General features: G+C 45.0%; 1 protein-coding gene across 3 annotated transcripts; it reads left to right on the top strand.

Moving 5' to 3' along the window:
- Nucleotides 1-134: 134 nt before the first annotated feature.
- On the top strand, nt 135-27,563 carry ankle2 (ankyrin repeat and LEM domain containing 2). Of its 3 annotated transcripts, XM_033043946.1 has the most exons (14): nt 174-288; nt 3,785-3,964; nt 3,998-4,269; nt 6,546-6,740; nt 11,079-11,272; nt 12,653-12,841; nt 13,861-13,983; nt 14,076-14,142; nt 17,881-18,062; nt 19,010-19,107; nt 19,982-20,172; nt 22,837-23,725; nt 25,105-25,236; nt 26,152-27,563. In XM_033043946.1, exons 2-14 carry the CDS (start codon nt 3,795-3,797, stop codon nt 26,387-26,389), a joined length of 2,940 nt encoding a protein of 979 aa, XP_032899837.1. In that variant the 5' UTR covers nt 174-288; nt 3,785-3,794; the 3' UTR covers nt 26,390-27,563. The 3 variants fall into 3 exon arrangements, with proteins under 3 accessions (XP_032899836.1, XP_032899840.1, XP_032899837.1); XM_033043945.1 differs by having other exon boundaries at nt 135-288; nt 3,785-4,269; XM_033043949.1 differs by having other exon boundaries at nt 152-288; nt 3,785-4,269; nt 6,546-6,659.

The raw sequence follows: 27,563 nt of genomic DNA on the forward strand, positions 1-27,563 counted from the left end.
CACACACACACAGTGCTGCTCGGTCCTCCCACATCGGGCCAGTGACAGCGCCGCCGGCGGTGGGAGGAGCTGCTCAGTCCTCCAGCCGCCTGCGGGAGGAACAGATCGGTCCTCCCACACCGGGCCAGTGACAGCGCCGCCGGCGGTGGGAGGAGCTGCTGGGTCCCGGGCTGCGCAGGCGCGGCGCTGGGCGGGGTCCACGGCGGCCGGCGGTTTGAACGGGCGGCGGCGGCGGAGGAGGAGACGGAAACAGAGACACGGAGACTTGTGGCCACGGCGGCCCCTCAGGTGGGTGCCGGCTTCGGGAAAGAAACATAGAGTGGGAATCTCGTGTCTCGCTGCAAGTTGGCGGCATCTGTCGCCACACACGGTCCCCAGCCATCGACTCCCAGCCCCGAGCCCGCCCTCCTGTTGTCCGCTGGGACCGCGCCGGCAAGGCCGCAGCCCTCTCCTTCCCATCTCCTCCCCTCCCTCCCGTCAGTTCTGCCTTCCACACATCAACCCTGCCCTTCAATATCCCGTCCTTCACACTTTACAGAGACTGGGAGTGGGGATATAGTTACCTGTAAACACTGACTGGGTGATAAAATATAACATTCGCCCTAATTTTCATTTCATTTGTTTTCAAAGAACAGCAGAGACTTTATGCTTCAATTTATGCTTCTCCCTCACACTAACATATGGTCAGGGGTTGGGGATGGGATATAGTAACGTATAAACAAGGACTAGATTATTCCAGTTTCACAAAAACAGTTCATTTGTGCTTCAAATGACAATCGATCGGAGCTGTTCCTTCCGTACATCAATCCCAAGCATCTACATCCTCTCCATCGCACTTTATAGAAGCGTGGATTACCCACAGTTTTCAGTTCATCTGTTTTCGAATAGCAGCCGAGCCAAATGCTTCCTTCAAACATCAAACCCAGGCTTCAGTATACTCTCCCTCACATTTTATAGTGACGGGGTGTGATATAGTTACCTCTAAACAATAACTGGTGATAAATTATAATATTCACCCAAGTTATCAATTAGTTCATTTGTTATCAAGGAACAGTAGAACCAGTTTCTCGTTTCCATTCCCTCTCCATCACAATTTATAGAGACTGGATGCGAGTGGAATATAGTTACTTACAAACAAAGACTGGGTGATCAATTATAATATTCGCTCCATTTTCATGCAAACGGTTCCGTTGTGATTCAAAAGGCAGCAGAGCCAGTTTCCTCCTTCCATACATCATCGCTTCCATTCCCTCTCCCTCACACTTTATGGCGATGGGGGGGGCTGAGATATAGTTACCTGTGAACAATAATTGAGTGATAATTATAATATTATCCCTAGTTTTGGAAAATCAGTTCAGTTTTTCTTCAAAGCAAAGTGGAGTTCTTCCTTCCATATGTCAACCCAATTCTCACTCCATCACAATTTATAGAAACGGGTTTCACTTACAGAGGGTGGGTGGTGGGACATAATTATCTGTAAACAGTGACTGGATGATTACAACATTCACACCTGTTTCACAAAAACAATTCATTTGGATCCATATAAGAATGTCAATGGCCCGAGTTCTCCATCTGTCTCTTTCCTTGCCAGTTGTTTAGACAATAGGCTGCAAAATAATGGAGTCACTAAACAAAGCCTATGGGAAAAATCCTGCCTATACTTTTGTGAAGGCTTAGATTTTCCCATTGCAAAAAGAAAAGGCTAACCTGATATCTGTTTTACTCTCAATTGATTTGATGCTTTTGCTGGCCATGGATGCACTAATTAAAAAAAAATAATGTTTAATCAGGGGAACAATTCTGATATGGTGTCTGAAACGTCGTGTCTTTTGTGCTAAAGGTGCGAAGTATTCTGCATGTGTGATATATTAGAAATAAGACAACTAAATATTTATCTGAGTCACAAAGTGATCATTTGGTACCAAGATCACAGCTGATTTTGTTACTTTACTTATGCTTTGATTATATTGTGCAAACTGCAATCTTTAATCAATTGATTTCAGCATATCTTAGTTCACTATATCAAAATTGCTTTCTTAGTTTAAAAAAAATGTATGAATAATTAACCTGCTGCAAAGTCTGAATCAGTAATCAGTAGGCACATGGTTTTTCATTTCATCCTCCAGTAGGATTGAGAAGGAATACAGAAAAATATGACTGGTAAAATATTAAACTTATTCAGCATTTATTAACCTTTCCATTTTAAAGGTCTTTCAAGGACTTCTTATTGACATCAAATACGGTGCCTTTTAAAGAGTGTGGCAACCTGTCAAATGTGTTGTAGAAACAAGGAACTGCAGATGCTGGTTTATCAAGGAAAGACACAAAGTGCTGGACAGGCAGCATCCCTGGAGAACATGGATAGGTGACTTTCGAAGGCTGACATACAAATATCTTCCTAATTGTTTTCAACCATTAACCATCATACCACCTTTTGGCCACATTTAATACTTTATCAATATTTAAATATTTTATTTGTCTGTTCCAAACTTCCACATGATGATCTTTATGAGATGATCTTTACATCAGAAATAAATATTCAGATTCACCTCTACCCCATTGTGGACATTGGACTTTGTGTAAGGAACTGGTGGACTACAATGCTGATAACTATATTCTGCACCCTGTATCTTCCCCTTTACTCTATCCATTGTACTTGAGTTTGGCTTGATTGTATTTATCGCAACATCGCCAAAATCAGACCCTCTCTCACACCTCCCGCTGCTGAAAGACTCATCCATGCCTTCATCTCCTCCCGACTGGACTACTGCAACTCACTTCTCCTTGGCATCAGCTCCACCTACATCAACCGACTCCAACTGGTCCAGAACGCAGCCGCCCGACTCATCACCCACCCCAAATCCTGGCATCACATCACTCCAGTCCTCAAACATCTTCACTGGCTTCCCATCTCCCACCGGATCACTTACAAAATCCTGGTCCTCACCTACAAAGCCCTCCACCATCTGGCCCCCCCATATCTCACTGACCTCCTCTCCCCCTACCAACCCTCACGGTCCCTCAGATCCACACCAGCCGGTCTCCTCTCCATCCACAAATCCAACCTCCGCTGTTTTGGGGACAGAGCCTTCTCCAGGGCAGCTCCCAGGCTCTGGAACTCCCTCCCCCAACTGATCCGCAATTCCGTGTCCCTCACCATCTTCCAGTCCCGCCTCAAGACCCATCTCTTCACCTCTGCCTATCCTTAGCCCCACGTCCCCCTCCCATTTCATCTGTGCTTGAATTGCCTTATATTGTGTTTTGAATTGAATTCTGTCTTTAAATTGTGTACTAGTCATGTCTCTACTATTTATTTCATTCCGCAGACATGTTTTTCCTCTACTTGCTAAATCTTTGTTAGGTGTCCTTGAGACTCTTGAAAGGCGCCCATAAATAAAATTTATTATTATTATTATTATAATTAATATTATCTGATCTGATCCGATAGCATTTAAACCATACTGTATCGCTACATGCATCAGGCTATTAAACACTACAACCTCCAAATAAGCTCTGAGCTACATAGACTTGGGGCATTGGGTTTGTCTTTTTGTATTATTATTGATTGTTTGTTTTATGTGTATATATTATGTGTGTGTGTATAGACACTGAAATTTTAATTTAATATATTGTTCACAGAGTACTATGTTTACATATTCTGTGGTGCTGCTGCAAGTAAGAATTTCATTGTTCTTTTTTGGACATATGGCAATAAAACACTCTTGACTCTTGGCAATAATAAACCTAAACCTAATGAGAAGTGCTCCCTGTTTATTTCTCCCAGGTAAAGCGGGATGGAAGCTATTTTGATTAGACTTCGGCAACTTACGCCTGCTGAGCTCAGACAAGAAATCCTTGGAGCAGGGTTGAACTGTGGACCCCCCGTAACTTCAACAACCCGTCTTATTTTTGAGAAGCGATTAGCTCAGGCTTTATTGGAAAGTCAGGGAGGAGGGGCAGCAGCAGATAGCCTGCCTGAGCTGACCGCCAGCTCTGTCAAACCTGAAGACGACTCTGCTTTGTTCAGCTATCCCACAAGCTGCAGTTCCGTAACGTGTTTGGCTGCTTCCTATTCACCCAGTGATACACATGCCGGCAACAATGACTGTCACGGACATGATGTGGGAGTGAACCTTCCAGACTCGCCGCAAACCGTGGATGTGAGTGGTTTACAGAATAACACTGAATTGACTTCAGAAAGATCAGCTGCCTCTCCTTTAGTTTATTATGGAGTTTGTCCGATCTGGGATGACATTTTGTCCAGAAATGGTAAGTCTCTTAAATATTACATGATATCAAATTTAAGCATATTATAACTAGATATTGCATTAGTGTTCACAGTTACAGTTGAGGTTAGGTTTGAAGTATCAGAATACCTCCATCATCATTAATTGATCTCCTGAAGGTATTTGCACATGACTAAAGGAAGCAACCAGGTAATGTGATGGTTTGTGATGCTTTTGCTTTATGAGATCTCGATTTAGTGCAGGTCACAGTCTGAGGATGGAGATAGCACTGATCTCACTGAATGGCAGTAGGCCATCAGAGACAAATACCTATTCTAATGATTTTTAACAGTTCTTTTTCCCCATCAGCATTTTCTCAGGAAATGAAATTAAACAAGAATTAGAATTAGCCTCCCTTTTCAAAATGGAACAGTTCAAATGTTTATTGAACCTGAAGTCTGATTTAAGCGGGAAACCAAACACCTTCCATTGCCTCAGTCCTCAATCACTTTGAGCCAAAGACTGGCCATCAAATCCATCCCATAATATAGGTTATGTTCATGGCTCTCAGTCTGAAGAAGGATCCCAAACCAAAATATCACCTATTCCTTCCCTCCAGAGATGCAGCCCATCTTGCTGAGTTACTCCAGCAATTTATGTCTACATAGGTTTTGCAATGCTTCTAAACTGCAAGTAAATGGGACTAGCATAGATGGGCTAGACATGTAGCTTCGATCTTGGTTGGCATGGATGAGTTGGGCTGAACAGCCTGTTTCCATGATGTTATGATTCTGATTATCAACTGGCGTTATCACATCTTTCGATCCTCTCCAATTCTTACTCCTTTTTCCTCCCCTTTTGTTGTTAGATTACTGTTTCACTCGCTTTGCTGCTTGCTCTTATCTAAGCCTATAAAGTAAACGTTAACGTGCTATTTGTTGAGACGCTCATCGCAGATGAATGATATGGTGATAAAGACCAGGAGCTCAGGCCACAGATTTTCTTTCCTTCCCTTAATGGGAAGATTTGAAACTAGTTTTAATGTCTTGGTGCTACAAAATTTTAAATTGTATGAATCAATGCAGACAACGGATCAAAATAAAAACCACCCTAGTCATTGAACTTTTAACTCTTTTTCTCTGTCCACTGAATGTCGTCTGACCCGCTGAGAATTTCCTTCTTTGTCGGATAAACAAGGAACTGCAGATGCGGTTATCTCGAGCAAAACACAAAGTGCTGGAGTAACACAGCGGGTCAGGCAGCATCCGTGGAGGGAATGGACAGGCGACGTTTCGGATTGGTCTGAAGAAGGGTCCTGATCTGAAATGTCGCCTATCCATGTCCTTCAGTGATGCTGCCTGACCCGCTGAGTTACTCCAGCACTTTGTGGTTTGCTCCATCACTTCGTTATTTAATTCAGATTTCCAGTAGCTATGGTTTTTTATATTTTCAACTAGAACCTTTCTCTCACTTCTGTAGTCTGCAACATTTACCATGTGAATGCCGGGTCATAGCTTGGCACAATAATGTCCACAAACCTACATGTTCAGCAACTGTGCACAGTGCCAATGAGACATACTATTGTGTCCCTGCAGTTCTCACTGCACCAGTCACTCGTTTACAATAAATCACTTACTCTGTTCATTGAGAAAGGACAGCAATAAACATGATATAAAATCGATTACATTTCAAAGTAAGTATCATTTAAAGCAATACAGTGTCATAGAGCCGTGCAGCGTGGAAACAGGCCCTTCAGCTCAACTTGCCCAGCTATACTTCAGCTATACTTCAGGCCCTTCAGCTTAACTTGCCCAGGCTGACTAATGACAGTGATTTACTCTTCTGATTTTTAAAGGTGCTTATTTGTCATTGCCACTTTTTTTAGGCGATGAGAGGCAATAAGAAGCTTCTGAATTCTTGAGTATAATAAAAATTAGCTACTATTTGAGAAATGGCCCATCTTGGAATTCTGGCTGTGATTGCAGCGAATGCAAGAAATGTGTGCTTTTAAATTGAAAGCAAATAATCTATTGGTGAGCAAACCAGGGACCCAGCACGTCAGACACCTGTAGAGGGAGTCTGAAGAATGGTCTCGACCAGAAACGTCACCCGATTTCTTCTCACCAGGGATGTTGCCTGTCCCACTGAGTTACTCCAGCATTTTGTGTCAATCTACAAGAGAATGTGTTCCTTGTGTCTCCACAACTATAACAATGGCTTCAGAGACACAGAGCTGTAGTGCGTGTTCTTTGCAGGACGACCATTGGTCGACCTGCTCTTGTGATTGCTGCCTAACCTTCCTCACCTTCCCTCAAATAGATAAAGTCCATGTATATTTGGATAAGAAGGAAGCTCTTCAAGCTGTGAAGACGATGAAAGGCTCACGGTTCAAAGCTTTTACAAACAAAGAAGATGCGGAGAAGTTTGCCAAAGGTATTTGTGACTACTACCCTTCGCCAACCAAACCTTCTGCCTATGTATCTGCACTAACGGGCAGTGTGATCCATAATAGAGGTAAATTTTTGTCATCATGTTTCATGAGAAATTCTGGAATTTGGAGTTTTTCCTGTGGCTTCACAAATTTGTTTGATTTTTGCACTTAATTTTTTCAAAAAGCACATTTGTTATCCAGGGCAATTATTTTCACTGGGCTGTCCTTTGTGAAGAGATTTCTGGTACCAGGCAGTGAAAGTGCATCTTATGTATTGAATTAAGACTGTAGATTGGGTAGATCACTCTTTAAGGGCAAGTTTAGTTTAGAGACAGTATGGAAACAGGCCCTTCAGGCCACCGAGTCGACACCAACCATCGATCACCCGTGCACACTTCTATGTTATCCCACTTTCTCATCCGCTCCCTACACACTAGGGGTAATTTACAGAGACCAATCGACCTACAAACACGTATGTCTTTCGGATGTGGGAGGAAATTAATGTGCCTGGAGGAAACCCACGTGGTCACAGGGAGAACATGCAAACTCCACACGGACAGCAACTGAGGTCAGGATCAAACCTAGGTCTCTGGTGCTGCGAGGCAGCAGCTCCACCAGCAACGCCACTGTGCTGCCCTATTATCTTTCCACAAATCTTACGTTTCTGACAAGTTTTTATTCATTGGACCTTCCAATAAATGTTTTGTGTATGAGCCTGCACTCTTTCAGAATCTGAGGTGATATTATATTCAGAAAATTATTAATAGATTTTTATTCTTGTGTATCCTTTCTTATAGTTTGCAAAAGTGTAACATTCAAGCAAAAATCATCAAAATAATTTGCTGTTTTCTTTTTCTATTTTGGGAAATCATATCTGCCAAGTTTCCCATTTATGTTTGTCAACCCATGTGGGGGGTGCAGTGATCTCATGAGCAAATAAATCTCATAGCACTCCTGACCCTGGCTTCAAATGGTCACTCTGAGTGGGGAACCAGCAGCTCCTTTTAGAATCACCCATTGCACCAGTTTAGGGGAGGGAGTTCATCATAAATAATAGAAAGTTTACATACATTATGAATGTCAGGATATGCAACAAGGTAATTTTTTTTAAAGAACCACTCTCAGCTCCACATTTACTCTGCAATTTTTGGAGCATTTTTAAAATCTACAGACTAAAGTGAAAATACACACATTATTAGTAAAGCTTAGTGATGAAAAGAGAGTGAAGTACAACCTGTGACATTTCTGATGACACGGTTGTTTCTGTTTATTGGAAAAATATGACTTCTGACACAAGAAATGTATAGTTCCCTGGGAGGAAGCTTCATCAACTTAAAGCGTAGGCACAAGGAACTGCAGATGCTGGTTTACTATCATCAGGTCTGAAGAAGGGCCCCGACCCGAAACGTCGCCTATCCATACCCTCCAGAGATGATGAAATAGGCGACGTTTCGGGCCGAAACCCTTCTTCAGACGGTTTCGCACGGTTTCGGCTCGAAACGTCGCCTATTTCCTTCGCTCCATAGATGCTGCTGCACCCGCTGAGTTTCTCCAGCATTTTTGTGTACCTTCGATCTTCCAGCATCTGCAGTTCCTTCTTGAACTCCTCCAGAGATGATGCCTGACCCGCTGAGTTACTCCAGCGCGCTGTGTCTTTTTTTCATTCGCTCGTTGTCGAGCAGAATTGCAAGTCGTTTTTCCGTTTCTATTTTCATGCCAGCATGGTAGTGCTGCTACCATGGAGCTGTGGTTAGATGTAGGCCGAGGATGCTCCTTGCATCAGGGGGTTGTCTTTCCTCTTCCCACATTGTGGGTTTTCCATTGGGAGCTGCCGGACAAATCCTTATGGCCAGCTTTCTGCTATTTGCAAACATCACCATAGTATGTTTCCATACTTTCCTCTGAAATCATATTGCTTGCATTGCAAGATTTTCTCTCTCTGAGAACTCTACCGTGACTTTGGATTGATTTAAAATAGGATCCCATTTCACATTGATAAATACTTCAGGGTAGTATTAATTAGAACTAAAAAGAAGATGCGGCATAAAAATACAGCAGTCAGCTCCAACAGTCCAATCCGAGTGGTGGTGCCATCGAGTGTGGCAGCCTCGCCTGCAGCTGTTCGTACTTTCATCCTTTGAGTTTTTAGTCCGTCAAAAAGTTTTGTTGTGGAGGTCATTTAGTCTATTTATCTGGGGGGGGTGGAGGGGGAAACTGTTTTCACAGTCGCTACCTGGGTCGAGGATGCATCTTTCCTTCGAGCCGCATCTTCGCCCCCTCCTCGTGACCTACCATCTGGATTGGCGCGGCCTTTCCCGCCGGAGACCGGCCAGAGCTTCAGCTTCAGCAGCGGCGCAGCAGAAGTACCATCGCGGAGCGGGCGATGCCTTACTATGGTCGCCATGTTGGAAGCTCCGGAGTGCTGGGACTGCTGACTTTAACATCTTGGAGCGGTGGTCTGTGGAGCTTCCAGCCGCGGGCGGCGCTGACTTTAATATCGCAGAGCCCTGGGATCTTTCGCCGAGGTCGCCAGTCTTGGAGCTCCGCCCAGCTCGGCCTGTGGACTTCGTTAGGAAGCGGCCGATTCGGAAACTCCAAGCCGCTGAGAATGTTCTTCCTGCGCCGGAGTACCATCATCCGGCGAGAGGGCCTGAAACATCGGGCCGTCCGTAGCGGCGACTGCGGAGGCCTCAATAGGCCCCGACCACGGGTGAACAAGAGGAAGAGGACTGAACTTTTGTTGCCTTCCCTCACAGTGGGAAACGTTGATTCCGCTGTGGGGGATGTTTTATGTTTTTTGTTAAAGTCTATAGTGTTGTGTTTATCTTATTTGTGTGCTGCATGGTAACTCAACTTTCACTACACCAATTGATGTATGACAATAAATGTTCTTTGTCCATGTGGATGTGCCCTTCACATCTTCTCTAATCCTGCTATCCCCTTCCTCCACAAATAGTCATCTTGCCTTCCTTCAAATGCCTCTACAGTTTGCCTTCAGTTCCACCCTTAATATCGAGTTCCATATCCTGAGCATTCTGCTAGAAAATACCCTTTTTTTATTGAATTCCCCGTTTGATTTCTTGTTGGCAGTTTTACATTTAGTCCCTTTCTGAAACTACTCTGAGACTGCTCCAAAACCTTTTAAAAACATTTAAAGACTTTAGTTAGGATACACCTGCAGGTGTATCTAGGATAGCAGGTACTATCACATGTTTAAGAAACTTTTGGACAGGTACATGGATAGGACTGTTTTGAAAGTAAGCATGCAGCTTCATTGCGAGAGGATTTGAGTTTCGGAGCAAGGAGGTCCTACCTACGGCAGTTGTACAGGGCACAGGTTTGACTGTACCTGGAGTATTGTATGCAGTTTTGTCCTCTAATTTTAGGAAGGACTTTATTGCTATTGAGGGAGTGCATCGTAGGCTCACCGGGTTAATTCCCGGGATGGCGGGACTGACATGATGAAAGAATGGGCCGACTGGGCTTGTAATCACTGGAATTTAGAAGGATGAGAGGGGACCTTATAGAAACATAAAATTCTTAAAGGATTGGACAGGCTAGATGCAAGTAAATGTCCCTGATGTTGGGAGAGTCGGGAACCAAGGGTTATAGTTTAAGAATAAGGGTTAGGCCATTTAGGACAGAGATGAGGAAAAACTTTTTCACCCAGAGAGTTGTGATTCTGTGGAATTCTCTGTCACAGAAGGCAGTGGAATTCGCTGGATGGTTTCAAGAGCGAGTTAGATTTAGCTCTTAGGGCCAAAGGAATCAAGGGATATGGGGACAAAGCAGGTACTGATTTTGGATGATCAGCCATGATCATATTGAATGGCAGTGCTGGCTTGAAGGGCCGAATGGCCTAAACCTGCAGCTATTTTCTATTTCTATGTTTAGAGGGATATGAGCCAAACGCAGGCAGGTGGGAAAAGTGTAGATGGGACATAACGTGCAGGAAATAAGTGCTCGTTTAAATCGAAGGTAGACACAAAATGCTGGGGTAACTCAGCGGGACAGGCAGCATCTCTGGAGAGAAGGAATGGGTGACGTTTTGGGTCGAGACCCTTCTTCAGACATGTTGGTCAGTGTGGGCAATTTGGGCCTATTTCCATGCTGTACCACTCTATGACTTCAAGCTTCTCTTTGTAAGAGAAAGAGGCACCATCTATTTGTATTCCCCTAATAGGTATAATCTCACATTTCTGGTGCCATCCCCATAATATCTCCAGCATCTTGTTTATAATCTAAAAACCAGGAGTATATTCCATGGGGTTGAAGGGTAATTTGGTCAAAGTTTTCAAGATATGCAGAGGAAAAGATGAGATTGGGGGAAACTAATTACTAATTTGATCATTTTAGAAATGGCCTCCTCCAGTTAAGGTAACATGTTTGACTTTTATATGTATAATTAAATGTTCTACCAGATTGCCTGAATTCTCTGGAACTGGAAGCCACCAACAGGGAGCGAGCCAACAGTTACAAAAGTCCACGCTCTCAGGACTTAACATCAAAGCTGCGGAAAGCTGTTGAAAAAGGAGACAAGGCTGCCTTTCTTGAACTTGTGTGGAGTAATCCGCGTTACCTCATTGGTTCTGGAGACAACCCGACAGTTTTGCAGGTTTGAGGATTAGACCTTCTTGTCCAATGATTGTTAGACATCATGACGATTCATGAAAAATATAAATTAGCATGATTTTGTTGCTTCTTTAGCTTATTGATCTCTGTAGGAAATGCTGATAGCTGCAAGCATATTGGGCAGGTTTATAACATGTTTAACCCAAGAGCTTACATACTGGGGAAGCATGGTGGGAAAAGAGGCCAACATGGTGAAGGTAATTATAGGAGAGGCAATAAATAGATTTAAGAAGAGTTTAGATTACAAGGCATAGCTTGCTGAAGTGAAGACAAACACAGGAAGTTGTAAAACCAGGCTGAGGGCAATAAAACTGATCTGGAATTAAAGGCGTCCTTTATTGCAACCATTTGTCAAACAATGACATTTGGACAGGTACATGGACAGGAAAAGTTGAGAGGATTATGGGCCAAATGCAGGCAGGTGGGACTAGTGTAGATGGGGCATCTTGGTTGGCATGGGGCAAAGTTAGGCTGAAGGGCTGTATGTCTCTAAATGGGAGAATTGTTTTCTAAATAACATGGAACAGAAGGTTAAGGATAACTGGGTAAAAGGATGAAAGACGACAAAGAAACATTGATCACTGATGAATTATTTTAAAAATGTAAAATCTGTATTGTGTCACAAGAATATAAAAAAGCTGTGGGTGCTGTGAATCACTGAAGCCCTCTGGGTTTTCTCGGAGTATTTCCCAGTATATATTAATAAGGCCTTGAATAAACGGACTTGTTTGTGAAACCCGCCACTGCTCTACGAGATTGTCTTTGTGTGCTGACCTGATCCAGGACAAACAGCCAATTCCTTCCATCACCACCAAGCTTCGTCACTGAGTAGTTTGAACTTTTGAAAAAAAAAATTCACCGTCATGAACCCCAATTCAGATTTTAAAAGGGAAATGTTGTAATTAGCGTAAATAAAAAGAACAGATTTGTGTTGTGGTTACAGGAAGTGCAGTCTGGCATTGCACCATGCTGACTGAGCACAGGGAAGGCAAGTTCCTTGGTCACGGTGGTGATGTTGGTTTTACCAGTGATCCAGATGCTTTATGGTTTGTGTGGGTACCTTTCGGCTGGCTATAATTTGGATTGTCTGCCTTAGATCCTGGTGATGTAGTATTTCATTCAGTGGTTACTTGCCAATACCCACCGATCTTTCACAGGGAAGCACGGAAAAATGTTAAATCAAACTAAATCAGCAGGAAAGTATGTTCCATAAGAACTGCTAAATACAGACATGGGGATATTAGGAATGGTAGCAGAAGTTTGCCAAACAGGTGGGCGAGGAGATAAGGGAGATGCTGCAATCACTGTGGGACAGGAGCATCTGATTCCTACAGGTAACAAGACACTTCTCTATAAATCACAGGAAGGATGTCGCTACAATGCCATGCACGTCGCTGCCAAAGAGAATCAGCCGCAAATCTGTCAGTTTCTACTGGAGACATTGGAAAGTCGTGAATTCATGCTGCTGATGTATCCCGATGATGATGAAGTTATGCTGCAAAAACGCATCAAATACATAGTTGACCTTTATCTCAACACTCCTGATAAACGGGTTAGTATTACAACTCCTCCCTCAATTAATGTTTGTGACTCTCACTGTTTCCCAAAAGTCACTTTAAAAAAAATTAAAATGCATTGTTTGCAATTAAATACTGATGGTTCAGTTAAAAAAATAATCTAAAATGACCGACTAATTAGATTTGTTTTAAGAAAGAACTGCAGATGCGGGAAAAATCGAGGGTAGACAAAAATGCTGGAGAAACTCAGCGGGTAAGGGTCTCGACCTGAAACATCACCTATTCCTTCGCTCCATAGATGCTGCCTCAACTGCTGAGTTTCTGCAGCATTTTTGTCTACCTTCAACTAATTAGATTTGGTAATGGAGACACAATGAACTGCAGATGCTGGAATCTTGAGCAAAATACAAAGTGCTGGAGTAACTTAGCAGGTCAGGTAGCATCTCTGGAGGACATGGATCGGCAAGGTTTTGGTTGGGGCCCTTGTTCAGATTTGGTTATGCTGAGCTGAGAACACTGGAATCTTAAAACTTGAGTTGAACATGAAAGGACCTTTCCAATGTGAATAGAACAGTAGAGCACAGAAACAGGCCATCTGTGTCCATGCCCAAAATGATGCCAGGTTAAACTAATCTCCTCGGCCTGTACTCTGTCCATATCCTTCCCTTCCTGCATATCCCAAAGCATCTTAAACACCAATGTGGCGGCTCCCAAGGATCGGGCCATCCCAACTATCAAACCCCACGGCACGGGAATGGTTCAGTCCAGAGGCGGCCCTTAACCAGAGGGATTAAAGGCAATGGTTTGGGTGCCATCTTCCTCTCCTGGAAGGACATAAAAGGTACCGCCCGAAACACCTGGTTCCTCGCTTTCATTTCGGGACCTACGCCCCACACCACCATAATTTCTGCCTCCATGCAGCTCAGTCCAGGCACTGTTAAAAAAAAACTTAGTTCGCACATCTCCTTTAAACTTTGCTCCTCCATTGATATCCACGTCTCATGAACAAATATTGAAAAATACACTTGCAAAAATTCTCTGCTCTTGCTTTCAGGGCTTTGACACTCCACTGCACTTTGCCTGTAAGTTTGGACATGCCGAGGTAGTTAACATCTTATGCTCCCATCCCGATATCTGCAAAGTTTCGAAGAACGTCTACGGGTCTACTCCTATGGAGGTAAAGTTTTAGTTTTTTTTTGCTCCTTTAGAACATGCTGAGCTTGAATTTCATTGGCCAACTCGGGTTTGATCATTTATTTCTGCTCTCAGGTTATTTGTGAACGGAATAAAGCTGAATCTGACGAAGTAAGGGGAAAAATCAGAGAATATTTACAAGGTTAGTCACCATGGATATAATAAAAGATGTGTACTTGTGCACAATAATGATAATTATTATATCATATAGTCTTTGTGGCCTCAGAGGTGCTTATAGCTCTTTATCCACTCTCTGTAGTTAAAAAAGTATGACCCATAAAATCATTGAAGTATTTGTGAGGTTTGAGGGAAGGCTGGACACAGGAGCAGCTGAAGACGGGTGGAGATCTAAAATGGCATCCCTCATTATCAAATAAATCCAGAAATTCAAACATATTTCCAAACTGGGACAAATATATATTTTCATTGCAGGGCAGTTTGTTGGGTGCACTGTAGGTAGAAGTGTTCCTGTGAATGGGGGTAGGCCAAGTGGGGGAGAGAACAAAGGGAATTCAATCTTGCTGTATTGTTAAAACTGTACTCCCCAGATTCCACCAGCATGTCTCCTGCCCAACCAGAGGAAACAATATTCTGGACTTAGTATATACTAATATTACTGAAGCCTACAAAGCCCTCCCCCTCCCCCACCTGGGACAGTCTGACCACCTCTCTCCGTTCCTGCTCCCCAAATACACACCTCTAATCAGACGTGTGAAACCTACCGTGAGGACAGTGAAGGTTTGGCCTGAGGGGGCTGTCTCTGTTTTACAGGAACAGTTTCAGCAAACAGACTGGAGTCTGTTTGTCACCCAGGCCACCTTCAACTCCCAAGTGGACATCAACTCATACACCTCAACCGTTTTGGACTATATAAAATTCTGCACTGACAACGTCACTACCCACAAAGAGATAAAGGCCTTCCCTAACCAGAAGCCGTGGATGAGCAGGGAGGTCAGACTCCTGCTGAAGGCTCGCGATGCCGCTTTCAGATCTGGCAACGCTGAGGGATACAGCTCATCCAGGGCCAATCTGAAAAAGGGAATTAGGAATGCTAAACTCAATCACAAACGGCGGATCGAGGAGCATTTCCAAAACAACTCCGACCCCAGGCGCATGTGGCAAGGAATCAAATCCATTGCCGATTACCATAAAGTTAACACCCCCCCCAGACAACGCCTCCCTTCCTGACGAGCTAAACCACTTCTATGCTCGCTTTGACCGGGACAACAAAACTCCAACCATCAAAGTTGCTCCACCCCCGAACGAACAACCCCTCAGTCTCTCCACCTCTGCTGTACAAGATGCACTGAGCAAGGTGAATGAGCACAAAGCTGCCGGCCCCGATGGCATCCCCGGGCGGGTGCTCAGGGCATGTGCTGGACAACTATCCCTGGTCTTCACTGACATTTTCAATCTGTCACTGGCCCAGGGTGTTGTCCCCACTTGCCTCAAGACATCAACCATTGTGCCAGTGCCCAAACAATCAGCTACAGGGAGTCTCAACGACTTCCGCCCAGTGGCACTCACCCCTGTCATTGCAAAGTGCTTTGAGCGGCTGATCTTGGCTCACCTCAAAGCCAGCCTCCCCCCCACACTGGACCCCCATCAGTTTGCCTACCGGACCAACAGGTCTACAGAGGACGCCATATCGGCGGCCCTACACTCTGCCCTGACCCACCTGGACAGCAATAACACCTACATCAGGTTGCTGTTCATCGATTTCAGCTCCGCCTTTAACACTGTCATCCCCGCTAGCTTGATCACCAAACTCAGCGGACTTGGCATCTCTACCTCCCTCTGCAATTGGACACTGGATTTCCTCACCAACAGACCACAGTCTGTTAGGGTCAACAACCTCACCTCCTCCACTATAACACTGAACACCGGCATGCCACAGGGCTGTGTGCTCAGCCCTCTCCTCTACTCCCTCTTCACCCATGACTGCATCCCTAAGAATGGCTCCAACGCCATCATTAAATTTGCCGACGACACCACGGTGGTAGGACTGATCAGTGACAACGACGAGTCAGCCTACAGGGAGGTGGTCCAGCACCTGGCAGCCTGGTGTGCCAACAATAACCTCGTCCTCAACTCCAAGAAGACGAAGGAAATTATTGTTGACTTCAGGAAGAACAGAGGTGGCAGACATACCCCCATCCATATAAACGGGACTGAGGTGGAGCGCGCCTCCAACTACAAATTCCTCGGGGTACACATCTCGGAGGATCTGTCCTGGTCCCTCAATACCTCCAAACTGATCAAAAAGGCGCAGCAGCGCCTTTACTTCCTGAGGAGGCTCAAGAAAGCTCACCTGTCCCCCCAGATCCTGACCAACTTTTACCGCTGTACCATCGAAAGCATCCTGACCACCTGCTTCACGGTATGGTACAGCAGTTGCACCGTAGCTGACAGGAAGGCACTACAACGGGTGGTGAAAACCGCTCAGTACATCATCGGTGCCCCGCTCCCTGCCATGGATGCCCTCCACCGAAAACGGTGTCTGAGACGGGCCGGGAAGATCATCAAGGACCCCTCCCACCCTAACCATGGACTGTTTGCCCTCCTCCCATGAGGGAGGCGGTACAGGAGCCTCGGGTCTCGTACAAGTAGGATGAGGAACAGCTTCTTCAACAACACTATCACATTGCTGAACTCGGAGTCCCGCCGATAGATTTCTCCAGTCTCTCCGTCCACATTGTTTGCTTATTCTGTATTTTTATTTCTATATTGCACTATTACTACGAACAGACGCTAAACTGCATTTCGTTGTACCCATACTTGTATCTGTGCAATGACAATAAAGTTGAATTGAATTGACTAGGAGGAAGAGCCTGCCTTGTCCTCATACATTCGTTTTGTTGCAGTAACTTTACCTGCATAGATGTTGCCTGGGAGCATGGCAGTCACAGAGACTCTCATAAGATTTATGAAGTACCTAGACCACCACTTGTGTTGCCTTGGCACTAAAAGACATGAAGCAAGTGCTGGTGCATGGAATTAGTGCAGATGGAGACGTGATGGTCATCATGGGTGTTGTGGGCCTGATTCTCTGCAGACTGACTGTTTTCATAAAGGGCCAACGATATGCAAGTGTTTAATAAGTGTATCCCGCCAGTTGCACTGATATCACCCCAGAAGGTGGTGCTATTTCTGTCTTGTAGCTCCACGCTTACAGATCTGTTTGTGCCTCTCTCAGCTTATAAAAATATTGATGAAGTCTCTGTCATTTTGCTGTGTCAGAATTGTTTTCTGTGAAAACAGAATGACCTATTAACTTTATTTAAACGCTGATCAGACATTGTAATGGGCTGTCACAATAACCACAGTGTAGCTCTTGCCTCAATCTTTCAGCTACCTTGCACTCCGCTGGGTGCCTTCAGACTGTGCTTATCCTTGAAGTGCTTTGTTCTTTTAGTTTAGAGATACTGCATGGAAACAGGCCCTTCGGCCCACCAAGTCCACGCTGACCAACAATCACCTACTCACACTCTTTCTATGTTATCCCATTTTCTCATCCTACTCTTGCACCTATTGTCTATTGTCCCCATGTTAGATGCATTTTACAGAGGCCAATTAACCCACAAACCCACACACCTTTGGGATGCGGGAGGAAACCGGAGCACCCGGTGGAAACCTATGCAGTCACAGGAAGAACCTGGAAACTCCACACAGACAGCACCCGAGGTCAGGATCGAACCCTGGTCTCTGGCATGGTGAGGCAGCGGCTCCACCCGCTGCGCCCCTGTGCCGCCTATTTTAGGATTTTACTTTGACCAACATTGTACTTGTACACTATTGTGCTTATCTACAGTGTGATTTTACTGAACCCAGGTACGTGACCATAATGTGTGATCATTGAGGTGCCAGTATTGTGTTTCAGATCGATGTTATGTGCCATTGCTGAGAGACATTGACAACTCATCCCCACCCATCATCGCTCCTCCCTGGTCACCTGATGCATCCGATAGGCTTCTCTGTTCGTCGTTTCACAAACACTCTGGCAATCCTAAAGATCCAGTTATGGCAGTCAAGGCATTTGCAGGACCCATGTCTCCTTGCAAGGTACTTTTTTTAATTACATTTCTCACGTTTTCTTACACGTTGACTCGACGAAGCATTTAAAATACTTCCTGTTGGTTTACGTAAATCTTGGTATGTTCTAAATGCTGAGAATTATGATGTACGGCGAGTATTTGGCCGTTTATGCACCACGTCTGTAATTGCAGAAAATTGATTGATTTATTGATCGACTTTCCACACAGACAGCACCCGAGGTCAATATCGAGCCCGAGTCTCTGGCGCCGTGAGGCAGCAGCTCGACCAGCTGCGCCACTGTGCCGCCCATTTTTTTGCATCCTTGTATGAAATATGCAGACAAAGTAAACATCTTTGCTCACAGGCCGTTTGCAATTCCCTCTCCTGTATGGCTCATCTCCCTGTATCCTTGCTGGTAGGAGTCATTCTTGAAGAGCAAGAAAGGCCAACTCACAAGAGGGGGGTGGGGTAACAGCAGCGAATACTCAGTGTGCAGCCCCTGTGGACTAACAACGACACTGAGTTAATGTTTCAGTCCAAATTATTTTCATTGAAGCCAAAAGCAATGAGAGATTTGAATTGAAATATGCAGCATGGAAACGGCTCCTTTGGCCCACCGAGTCCACGCCGACCATCGATCAGCAGCTCAGTAGCGTAGCGGGTAGAGCCGCTGCCTCGCAGTGCCGGAGATCCAGATTCTGACCAGCTGTTGTCTGTGTGGAGTTTGCATGTTCTCTCTGTGATCGCATGGGTTTCCTCCGGGTGCTCCGATGTTCCTCTCACGTTCAAAGACATTTGGGTTTGTAGGTTAATCGGCCTTTGTAAATTGTTGCGACTGTGTCGGGAGTGGATGAGAAAGTGGGAGAATATAGAACTAGTGTGAGTGGGTGATCGATGGTGGCCGTGGACTCTGGGTCAAGGGGGCCTGTTTATTTATCGCTACTCTTGTAATGTTTCCCTCTCCTTCAAATCAGGCGAGTGAATTTCGGCGCGTGTGGAAAACTCCGTCCCGAGAGAGTGCAAGCCAGTTTAAAAAGACCGATGCAGATCGAGGCTACGAGCGAGTGGGACGGTAAGGACGACATAGTGAAGAAATGTAGTAGGCAAGAGTAATACCAGGGATCTGGAAGGACTCAGCATGAAACCACTGTCTGATTGGGATAAGCTAGTTCTGAAAGTCTTTAGTTTTAATTTTCTATTCATGCTATTCCATTCAGAGAAAGTAAACGTCTCAATCAGACACATAAGAAGCTGCAATTGCTGAAACTTTGAGTAAAACACAAGGTGCTGGAGTAATTCAGCAGGTCAGGCAGCATCTGTGGAGGGAACGGACAGACAATGTTTCAGATCGGGAACTTTCTTCAGATGCCGTTTGTCGATTTCCTCCACAGATGCTGCCTGACTCGCTGAGTCCCTTCAGCACTTTGATTTGCTCAGACTTCTGGATCAGATCACTTTGGCTGGAGTGCTTCAATGGCTACACACTTAGGCCACCAGAGCATGACAAACCATGACAGGATTTCCCCAGCAGTTAACCAGCCCACTCATGCTTCCATTGAACCCAACCCAAGCAGGAGTTGGTGCTTTTAAAGAAAAAGAGAAAGTAAACTGCCTGGTACCCAAAAGATCTTTGCGGTGGATATTAAATAGTACACAGGGTTAAAATGAAGCAATGAGCTCGGAGATTGGTGGGGAATTCGTCTAGAGCAACTCCCTGCTGAGAGAATCACTACATTGATCCATGCATCACTCGCTCACACTCTCTCTCTCACACACACACACACACACACACATTTGTCTTTGGTACAATCGTCACGTATTGTAATTTTGTTAACTGCTTTTTAATAACAGACATTCAGCTTGTGAAAAATAAAAGAGCTGTTGTAATTCTTACATTGTTACGACTTCAATAAGTACTCATGCAATGCAGGAACTTTTCATTTCAGGGACTTAGCTCATGAACTGGGGCATCCATGGGCTGAATACTGGGAATTTCTTGGCTGTTTTATTGATCTGGCAGCACCAGAAGGAATCAGAAAAGTTGAAGAATATCTGAGCAAAAAAGAATTGAGTAAAAACTCTGAACAGGAAGGAGACATCTACATCTGTAATAGATTCAAGAGTCCCCCACCAAGTGGTGAGTACAAAACTATCATGGAATCAATGATATTACAGAGAGCGAGAGAGTCCGTGTGATGATAGCCATCCTTCTGCTAAAGTTGTTCACTGTTTTTAATCCGACATGCCCGGTGTAAGACTCGCGGCTGAGTTGCATTTGGCGCGATAGAAGCAGCAGCAAGGTTGTGCAGGGAGACTGGCACTCGCTGTTATCAGGGACAGTGGCACTCGCTGTCATTAACGGGAATAACTCCAGGCCAGCAGACACATCAGTTACAAGCGGTTCGGGTGAGGCAAAGTGGGAGAGCCGAGTGTCCGGCCCCAGATAGCATGGGGGGGGGGGGGGTGGGTGGGGGGCCTTGGGCAGGGCACGGGGGCAGGGCAGGGCACAGGGGGAGGGCACAGGGGGAGGGCACGGGGGGGGGGGGGCCTTGGGCAGGGCGCTGAGATTTGTTACTAATTTTAAAACCCTCACGCACCACTGCACTTTGTATGCTCAAGTTGGATGGTTTGCCCTGTCCACCCGCAGACTCCATCATTGGCATATCCTTATTTATAAGACTATCCTCGGTGTTCTTCCTTCATATCTGCAGAAGTATGTAATTCGAAAAAGCACAGGAACTTATCAGCTCCGCTCTGAGGACTTGTTCTTACTAACTGTACCTAAAGTCCGTACTGAACTGGGGAAAAGGGCATTTAGTTATGCTGCTCCCTTCGCATGGAACCAGCTGCAGAATGAACTGAAACTTAAGGAGCTGGTTTCTATAAACAGATTTAAATCCCTTCTTAATGATGTTGAAGCGGGCTCTTCTGTCTGTACATGCTTTGTTTGATGATGTTCTGACTGTGACTCTATTTATATGTTATATGTTGTTTTTAAATTATTGTCTGTATCTGTGGAACTGCTGCTGCCTGTCTTGGCCAGGACTCTCTTGTAAAAGAGATTTTTAATCTCAATGAGACTTCTGGTTAAATAAAGGTTAAATAAAAATAAATAAATAAAACAGGGGCAGGGCACAGGGGGGGGCCTTGGGCAGGGCACGGGGGGGGGCCTTGGGCAGGGCACAGGGGGAGGGCACGGGCAGGGCAGGGCACATGGGGAGGGCACAGGGGCAGGGAAGGGGGGGGGCCTTGGGCAGGGCACGGGGGGAGGGCACAGGGGCAGGATTCCCAACGACCTCGAGAAACAAGTCAACGTACACGTCGCAGCTGTGGAATTAACACTTCCAAGGTCGGCCTGGGCGGCTCGTGTCGGTAAAGTCGTGCCAGAATTACAAACATTGGGGAGGAGGGACGGCAAAGTTTTGCTCTGAAAATTAAATATTCATATGAAGCGTGTGTGAGTGTGTGCGTGGGCCATTCTTTGGAAAGTGTGCCCAAAATGTCACACACGTGACCAGATGTCCTCACATAAAAGTAACACATTAAAAATATTCTTGTAAGAGATTCATCTTATTCATTGCTATTTTCCTACCTACAGAACTATAGTGCATGTCTGCTAAAGATGTGAACATTCTAGCTTTTTAAAATTCACAGTTTGTAAGATAAAACTTTGAGTTATGAAAAAAGATGCTTCTGTGTGCGGTCACACATGTGACCAGTCCTATTTGACCCCTGACCCTAAACAAACATTGTCAGCATAACATATAAACATTTCGCTTGATAAACCGTAAAAAATATGGATCATATATACAGTACAAAACAATATACCTGTAATTCTTTCAGAATTAGAAGAGATGGATTCCGTAATGTTTCATATTTTTGGTCACACACGTGACTAAGAATGGCCCGTGTATGTACAGCTACGCAGATGTACGTGCACAGGCACATGCGCACATACACACTCACGCACATACAGGCACATGCGCACATACACACTCACGCACATACACACTCATGCACACATAGGCACATGCGCACATACACACTCACTCACATACAGGCACATGTACCAGCACATACACACGCACATACAGGCGCATTAGATTAGATTAGACTTTATTAATGTACCAGCACATACACACTCACGCACATACAGGCACATGTACCAGCACATACACATGCACATACAGGTACATGCGCACATCACACTCACGCACATACAGGCACATGCGCACACACACACTCACGCACGTACAGGCACATGTACCAGCACATACACACTCACGCACATACAGGCACATGCGCACATACACACTCGCGCGCATACAGGCACATGCGCACATACACACGCACATACAGACACATGCGCACATACACACTCACGCACATACAGGCGCATGTACCAGCACATACACATATATGCAAATACAGACGTGCACACACATCTGCACACGTACAGACACGCACGCACACACATGTGTACGTACAGACACGAACACACACACATGTGCACATGTATCGCCAACCATGCTCTAATTTCACTCCATACCATCGGGTGTGTGGCGGGTCTGAGTTGGGTAATGTATTGGCATGGATTGAGATTGGTTCTTGGACAAACCTGTGGCGGGCAGGCTGTGAGCAGTGGGATACCAGGGGCATCATTGCCTGGCCCCAGTAACACAGTTGAAGTTAATATTGGGGAATAATATTTTCTACCTGAAATCAAGCAACTATTTAGATTAATCACATATTGTGTGACAAAAATACACTCAAAACTATTTTTTCCCCTTCCATAACTCAGGTAAAAACAGTAAATACAACAACTCTGTCTCCGTTGGTGCTTTTCTGGATAGTTTTGAAGAAATAAAAAACAGACAAAATGCCGCATTGAAGGTCAGCAAGTCCGCCATTCTCCCCGGCAGCGGCTTTGGGGCCATTGAAGAAAACGGGTGCCATATACTCCCCGTGCCTCGCCCCCTGGACATCATCGACTCTGTGGCCAATCTCAGTCGCCCCGACAAAGAGATCTTGCCAAACCTCAACGGAGTTTGTTCGCCTGTCGACGAGAAGCCAGTCGGGCGATGTCCTTGCTCGGTCACCATCCCTGGCTCGGCATCTGATCTCTTTCCTATTTCTAATCTCATGGCTGAGTTTGAAAAACTTTCCCTGCTGGATGACAAGGAGAGACATTTGCTTTCTGACCCGCTCATCCAACCTCCAGAGGAGCATGAGATTGAAGTAACGGCGGCACTATTGGAGAATAAGACTTTGGATTTGATAGCTCATGGCAGATTTGATAGCTCTGGGTGTAAGCAGGGTGCAGCTGAACAAATGAACGCTGAGAGCAGTGGGCTGCCTGAGACAGGATTGAACAAGGAGGCCGCAGCGGGTGGTGCTGATGAAATCACTCACTCACTGTCATTGTGCACGTCTAAGATAGCGACTTTACAGCTGGAAACCGAGGGCTGTGCAGAGCACGGCAGCTTGTCCTGTAGTACAGAGCAATCTGATGCCACCACACGGGACGTTTCAACACACAAATCCAATACCGCTCAAACCCAACTAAAGCCACGGCTCAACGTGCAATGGGACAACGTCAGCAGATCATCAGAGGACAGACAGCTTCTGCCGCCAAAGCAAACTCCGGGGCACGTCAGGAAAGGAGATGCCAAGGGCATCTATCTGGTTGGGTAAGGAACTATACGTTGATGGTTCAATGGCACCAAGTGACAGCTGGAGACCTTGCAGCAGCCTGGAGCTCACCGGCATCGGTAGCTGGGACTGGGCTTGGAAAATTGTGTCAAAACATAGCTCCTCTTGCATGCGGGCTCAGGAGACTATCGCTGTACAATTGCTCATTGGGGGTGGTGTGGCAATACTCTGCTGGCTTGTTTGTAAGAAAAGGATTTCACTGTGCGTTTGAACTTTGCACATGTGACAATAAAGCATACTTTATTGTCACAGGTACCTAGGTGCAGTGACATTCCTTTTTTACATACATTTCAGTAACATTCCTATACACAGACACAATCATACTAAAGTGTAAGAAGAGGTTGAAACTGAGACAATAGACAAGGGTCGCCACCTTTTTGGCACCATCTTGCATCCTTCAAGTTTCAAGGTTGTTAAAAATCTAGAGTTGTAACTTGGCGATAGAGGCCCGTTGTCCTGGCGACGGCACTGGTTGGGAGTTGCAGGCGTTGGCCTGGCGATGTTGGTGTCCTCCACTTCATGCCGCTGCAGGCTGCATCTTATCCGTGGGCTGACCCTCTTGGAGCGGCTCCCCATCTAATCGAATCCCAGGCTGTAAGGCCTCGATCGGGTCACATCGTCCCATGAATGGCCACAGTCTCACATGGCCACTGCATCAACTGGGTTCCAGTTACTGCCATTGAATGACCCTTTGGGCAATTGTATTAATTTATACAGATGTCACGGCAGATTGCAATGTGTTGTCAGCTTCAGTAGTTTCACTGATGATTCATTAGTGATACATCACGGAAACAGGTCCTTCGGCCCACTGAGTCCACACCGACCGTCGATTCACACGAGTTCTATGTAATCCCACTTTCACATTCACTCCCTACACACTGGTGGCAATTTACAGAGGACAATTAACCTACAAACCCGCACATCTTTGGGATGTTGGAGGAAACCCACGCGGTCACAGGGAGAACGTGCAAACTCCACACAGACAGCACCCGAGGTCAGGATCAAACACAGTTTAACAGTTCTGTGAAGTGCCTTGTTTTCCACACAACGCAGTAATATCATACTAGACATAAACTCAATCACACACAAGTAAAATAGTGCAATGCTTGTCGTGTAACCAAATTATTGATCTCTTCTGAGGCAGTACAGAGTCGTCACATCTCCATGGCTATCCGAATGGTTCACGTATAAAATGTCCATATCCTTGAAGAGATGGAGAATTGTAAGGTGAAGAAACATGACCAGCAATGTGACTTTAAGGAGAACACTAAGATAACCTGGCAAGTGCGAATTTAGTGTGTTTTGTTTAAAAAAGCCACTTTTTTGGTACCTGAAGTCTCTTCCATCTTCCCTCCAGAGATGGACCGACTAAGCTTGACTGTGACGTCCTGGCTGCTCTGGGCAGCGCTGATGTTGACCCCCAGCGGTTCCCATGTGTCCACCAATGGAGGAACAGAGTGATGTCTTACTCCACCTCAGACATGCAGAGGTGGGTATTGAACATAGAACATTGAACGTAGAACAGTACAGCTCAAGAACAGGCTCTATGGTGTCTGTAACAAACATGATGCCAAAACTAACTCTTATCTGCCTGCATGTAAGCAATATGAAAGCAAAAAGAGTTGTGTACACTAAAGCAAATAAATATCAAAAAAATGCTTGTTACATTTTCTTCAGTAGCAGAACGAACATATAGTGACTTGGTTATTCTTTAAACCCGTACATGATCCATATCTCTATTCCTTGCGCTTTTGTGTGCCTATCTAAAAGCTTCATAAAGGCCTCTATCCTATTGCCTCCACCATCACCCCTGGCAATGTGTTCCAGGCCCCTGTTACACTCTGTGTAAAAAAAACGGCCCCCCACATCTCCATTAAACTTTCCCCCACTCACTCATAGCTATGTCCCCACAGAGAGTGGAATTCTCTGCCTCAGAGGGCGGTGGAGGCAGGTTCCCTGGATGCTTTCAAGAGAGAGCTAGATAGGGCTCTTAAAAATAGCAGAGTCAGGGGATATGGGGAGAAGGCAGGAACGGGGTACTGATAGGGATGATCAGCCTTGATCACATTGAATGGCGATGCTGGCTCGAAATGGCCTACTCATGCACCTATTGTCTATTGTTGGATATTTCCACCCTCGGAAAAAGGTTCTGACTGTCTACCCTATCTGGGCGTCTCATAATCAGGTCTCCCAGTGTTGTCAAGGCTCCCTGCACATCCCACCTTTGTTATGATTAATCCATTTGTAAAAAAATGTGATATTGTCACTTAAAGTCATTGTGTGTGTGCTTGGACCTATTTTGAGTTTAATCAGCAAGCACTGTGTTAAGAATTTTTTGTTCAAGAGGACAAAATAAATCCATGTGCCGTTGTTGATTAACTGAACGTTTTGTTTGCTTCCTCAGTTGGCCGAGCCCAGCTCTGTTCAAAGGGAAACGGAGGGTGCAGCCGCACACCCCGAGCTCCCCCTGCAGCCCCGGCACCTCCATCCTCAGGAGACCTGGTTCACCGTGCTGCAGCACTGCAATGTTTGGGAGCTCGCCCTACTCTGAGTTCGGAAACCCAGGTCGCTACAGTCCAGCATATGCAAGCCATGTCCAAGTGCAGCACCTTCTGCACTTCATTGAACCCACCGAGTTCTAACACTTAGGGTTGTGATGCCATTACTTTGCCCCACTTTAGAGGGGGAATTAATTTTATATTTAAGATCAATTGTAGTTTCCTAAATATGTCTACTCCGTACAATGGATGCTGTGTGCTGTTTGATTCTGTTGGTGTGAATAAGTTTTCATCGTATTTCTTTACTGCTTATTAGAATTTCTCAACTTCCTCAGTAATCAATGTTGGCGCTGATTTCTCTTGCTTTTCGTTCATCCAGATATTTGTATATTTTAACTTTTTAAACTTCACTTCAATAAAATGTTGTCTCTTATTTAGACTTTCCATTAAAAAAAGTCCAGACTGGGGGATGGTGGGAGGTTTGGGGTATAGTAGAGAACTTTGTAGTCAGAGCACCGCTATAGATGACAAATGAACCTTGTCCTACACAGCACCAGACTGATGCAGTCAGTAATATTTTATCATAATTTCTGTGAAATTCCTGTAAAAGTCCATTGATCTGGGGACAGCTTAAAAGAGGATTTGTTCGTTAATAACACCGCTATTATTGGTGAGAAATATGTTTGAGGATTGTTGATATTAAAAAAATGTTGTATTGGATGTGAAGTTGGGTACTATGTAAAATGTGGTGGTGTGCAGCATGGTGGGAAAGACAAGCAAGTAAGTGGTGTGTAACAGATCTGGCGGGCCACACCTTGATTCCATTCACCATAAAGTATTCTCAGTATGTTTGTCAATTCTATTAAAAGAAATTATTTATTTGTTGCAAGAAAATTGTATCTCTGGCTTCTGCAAGCTTACTAGTGCCTTTTTTTTTTAATGAAACATTTTGTTAAATGGAGCTCTCAGCTAGTTTTACAGTAGTCTTTAATGTAATTGAATCCAGCATGTAGAATAGGTTCTTGTGAATGTTTAGTCGGCGGAGACCAGCAAATGTTGAGTGTATGTTTTGTTGCAGACACATGGGAGATACTGTTTACCATGGAAGCACTTTTCTAGTCCTGGACAGAGTGGCTTTAACATTGTCGCCTCTTGGTGTGTGTAAGTATGTCCAAATGTATGGTCTGATTCACTCTGACCTCCCTCACAGCACTGCACACACCCGGGCTCTCATACGTATTCACCGTACATTTATTGCATAAATGTGAAATGGTAAACTACTGAGAAAAGAATAAACAAAACAATGCAGAAAACAAAA

Source organism: Amblyraja radiata, chromosome 25 (assembly GCF_010909765.2).
Source record: "Amblyraja radiata isolate CabotCenter1 chromosome 25, sAmbRad1.1.pri, whole genome shotgun sequence".
Lineage (NCBI taxonomy): Eukaryota > Metazoa > Chordata > Chondrichthyes > Rajiformes > Rajidae > Amblyraja > Amblyraja radiata.

Coding starts and splice junctions, on each gene's coding strand:
- ankle2 (XM_033043945.1), top strand. CDS start 3,795: ATGGAAGCTATTTTGATTAGACTTCGGCAACTTACGCCTGCTGAGCTC. Junction 11,273..12,652: donor ACAACCCGACAGTTTTGCAG/GTTTGAGGATTA, acceptor TATAAATCACAG/GAAGGATGTCGCTACAATGC. Junction 20,173..22,836: donor CAAGAGTCCCCCACCAAGTG/GTGAGTACAAAA, acceptor TCCATAACTCAG/GTAAAAACAGTAAATACAAC.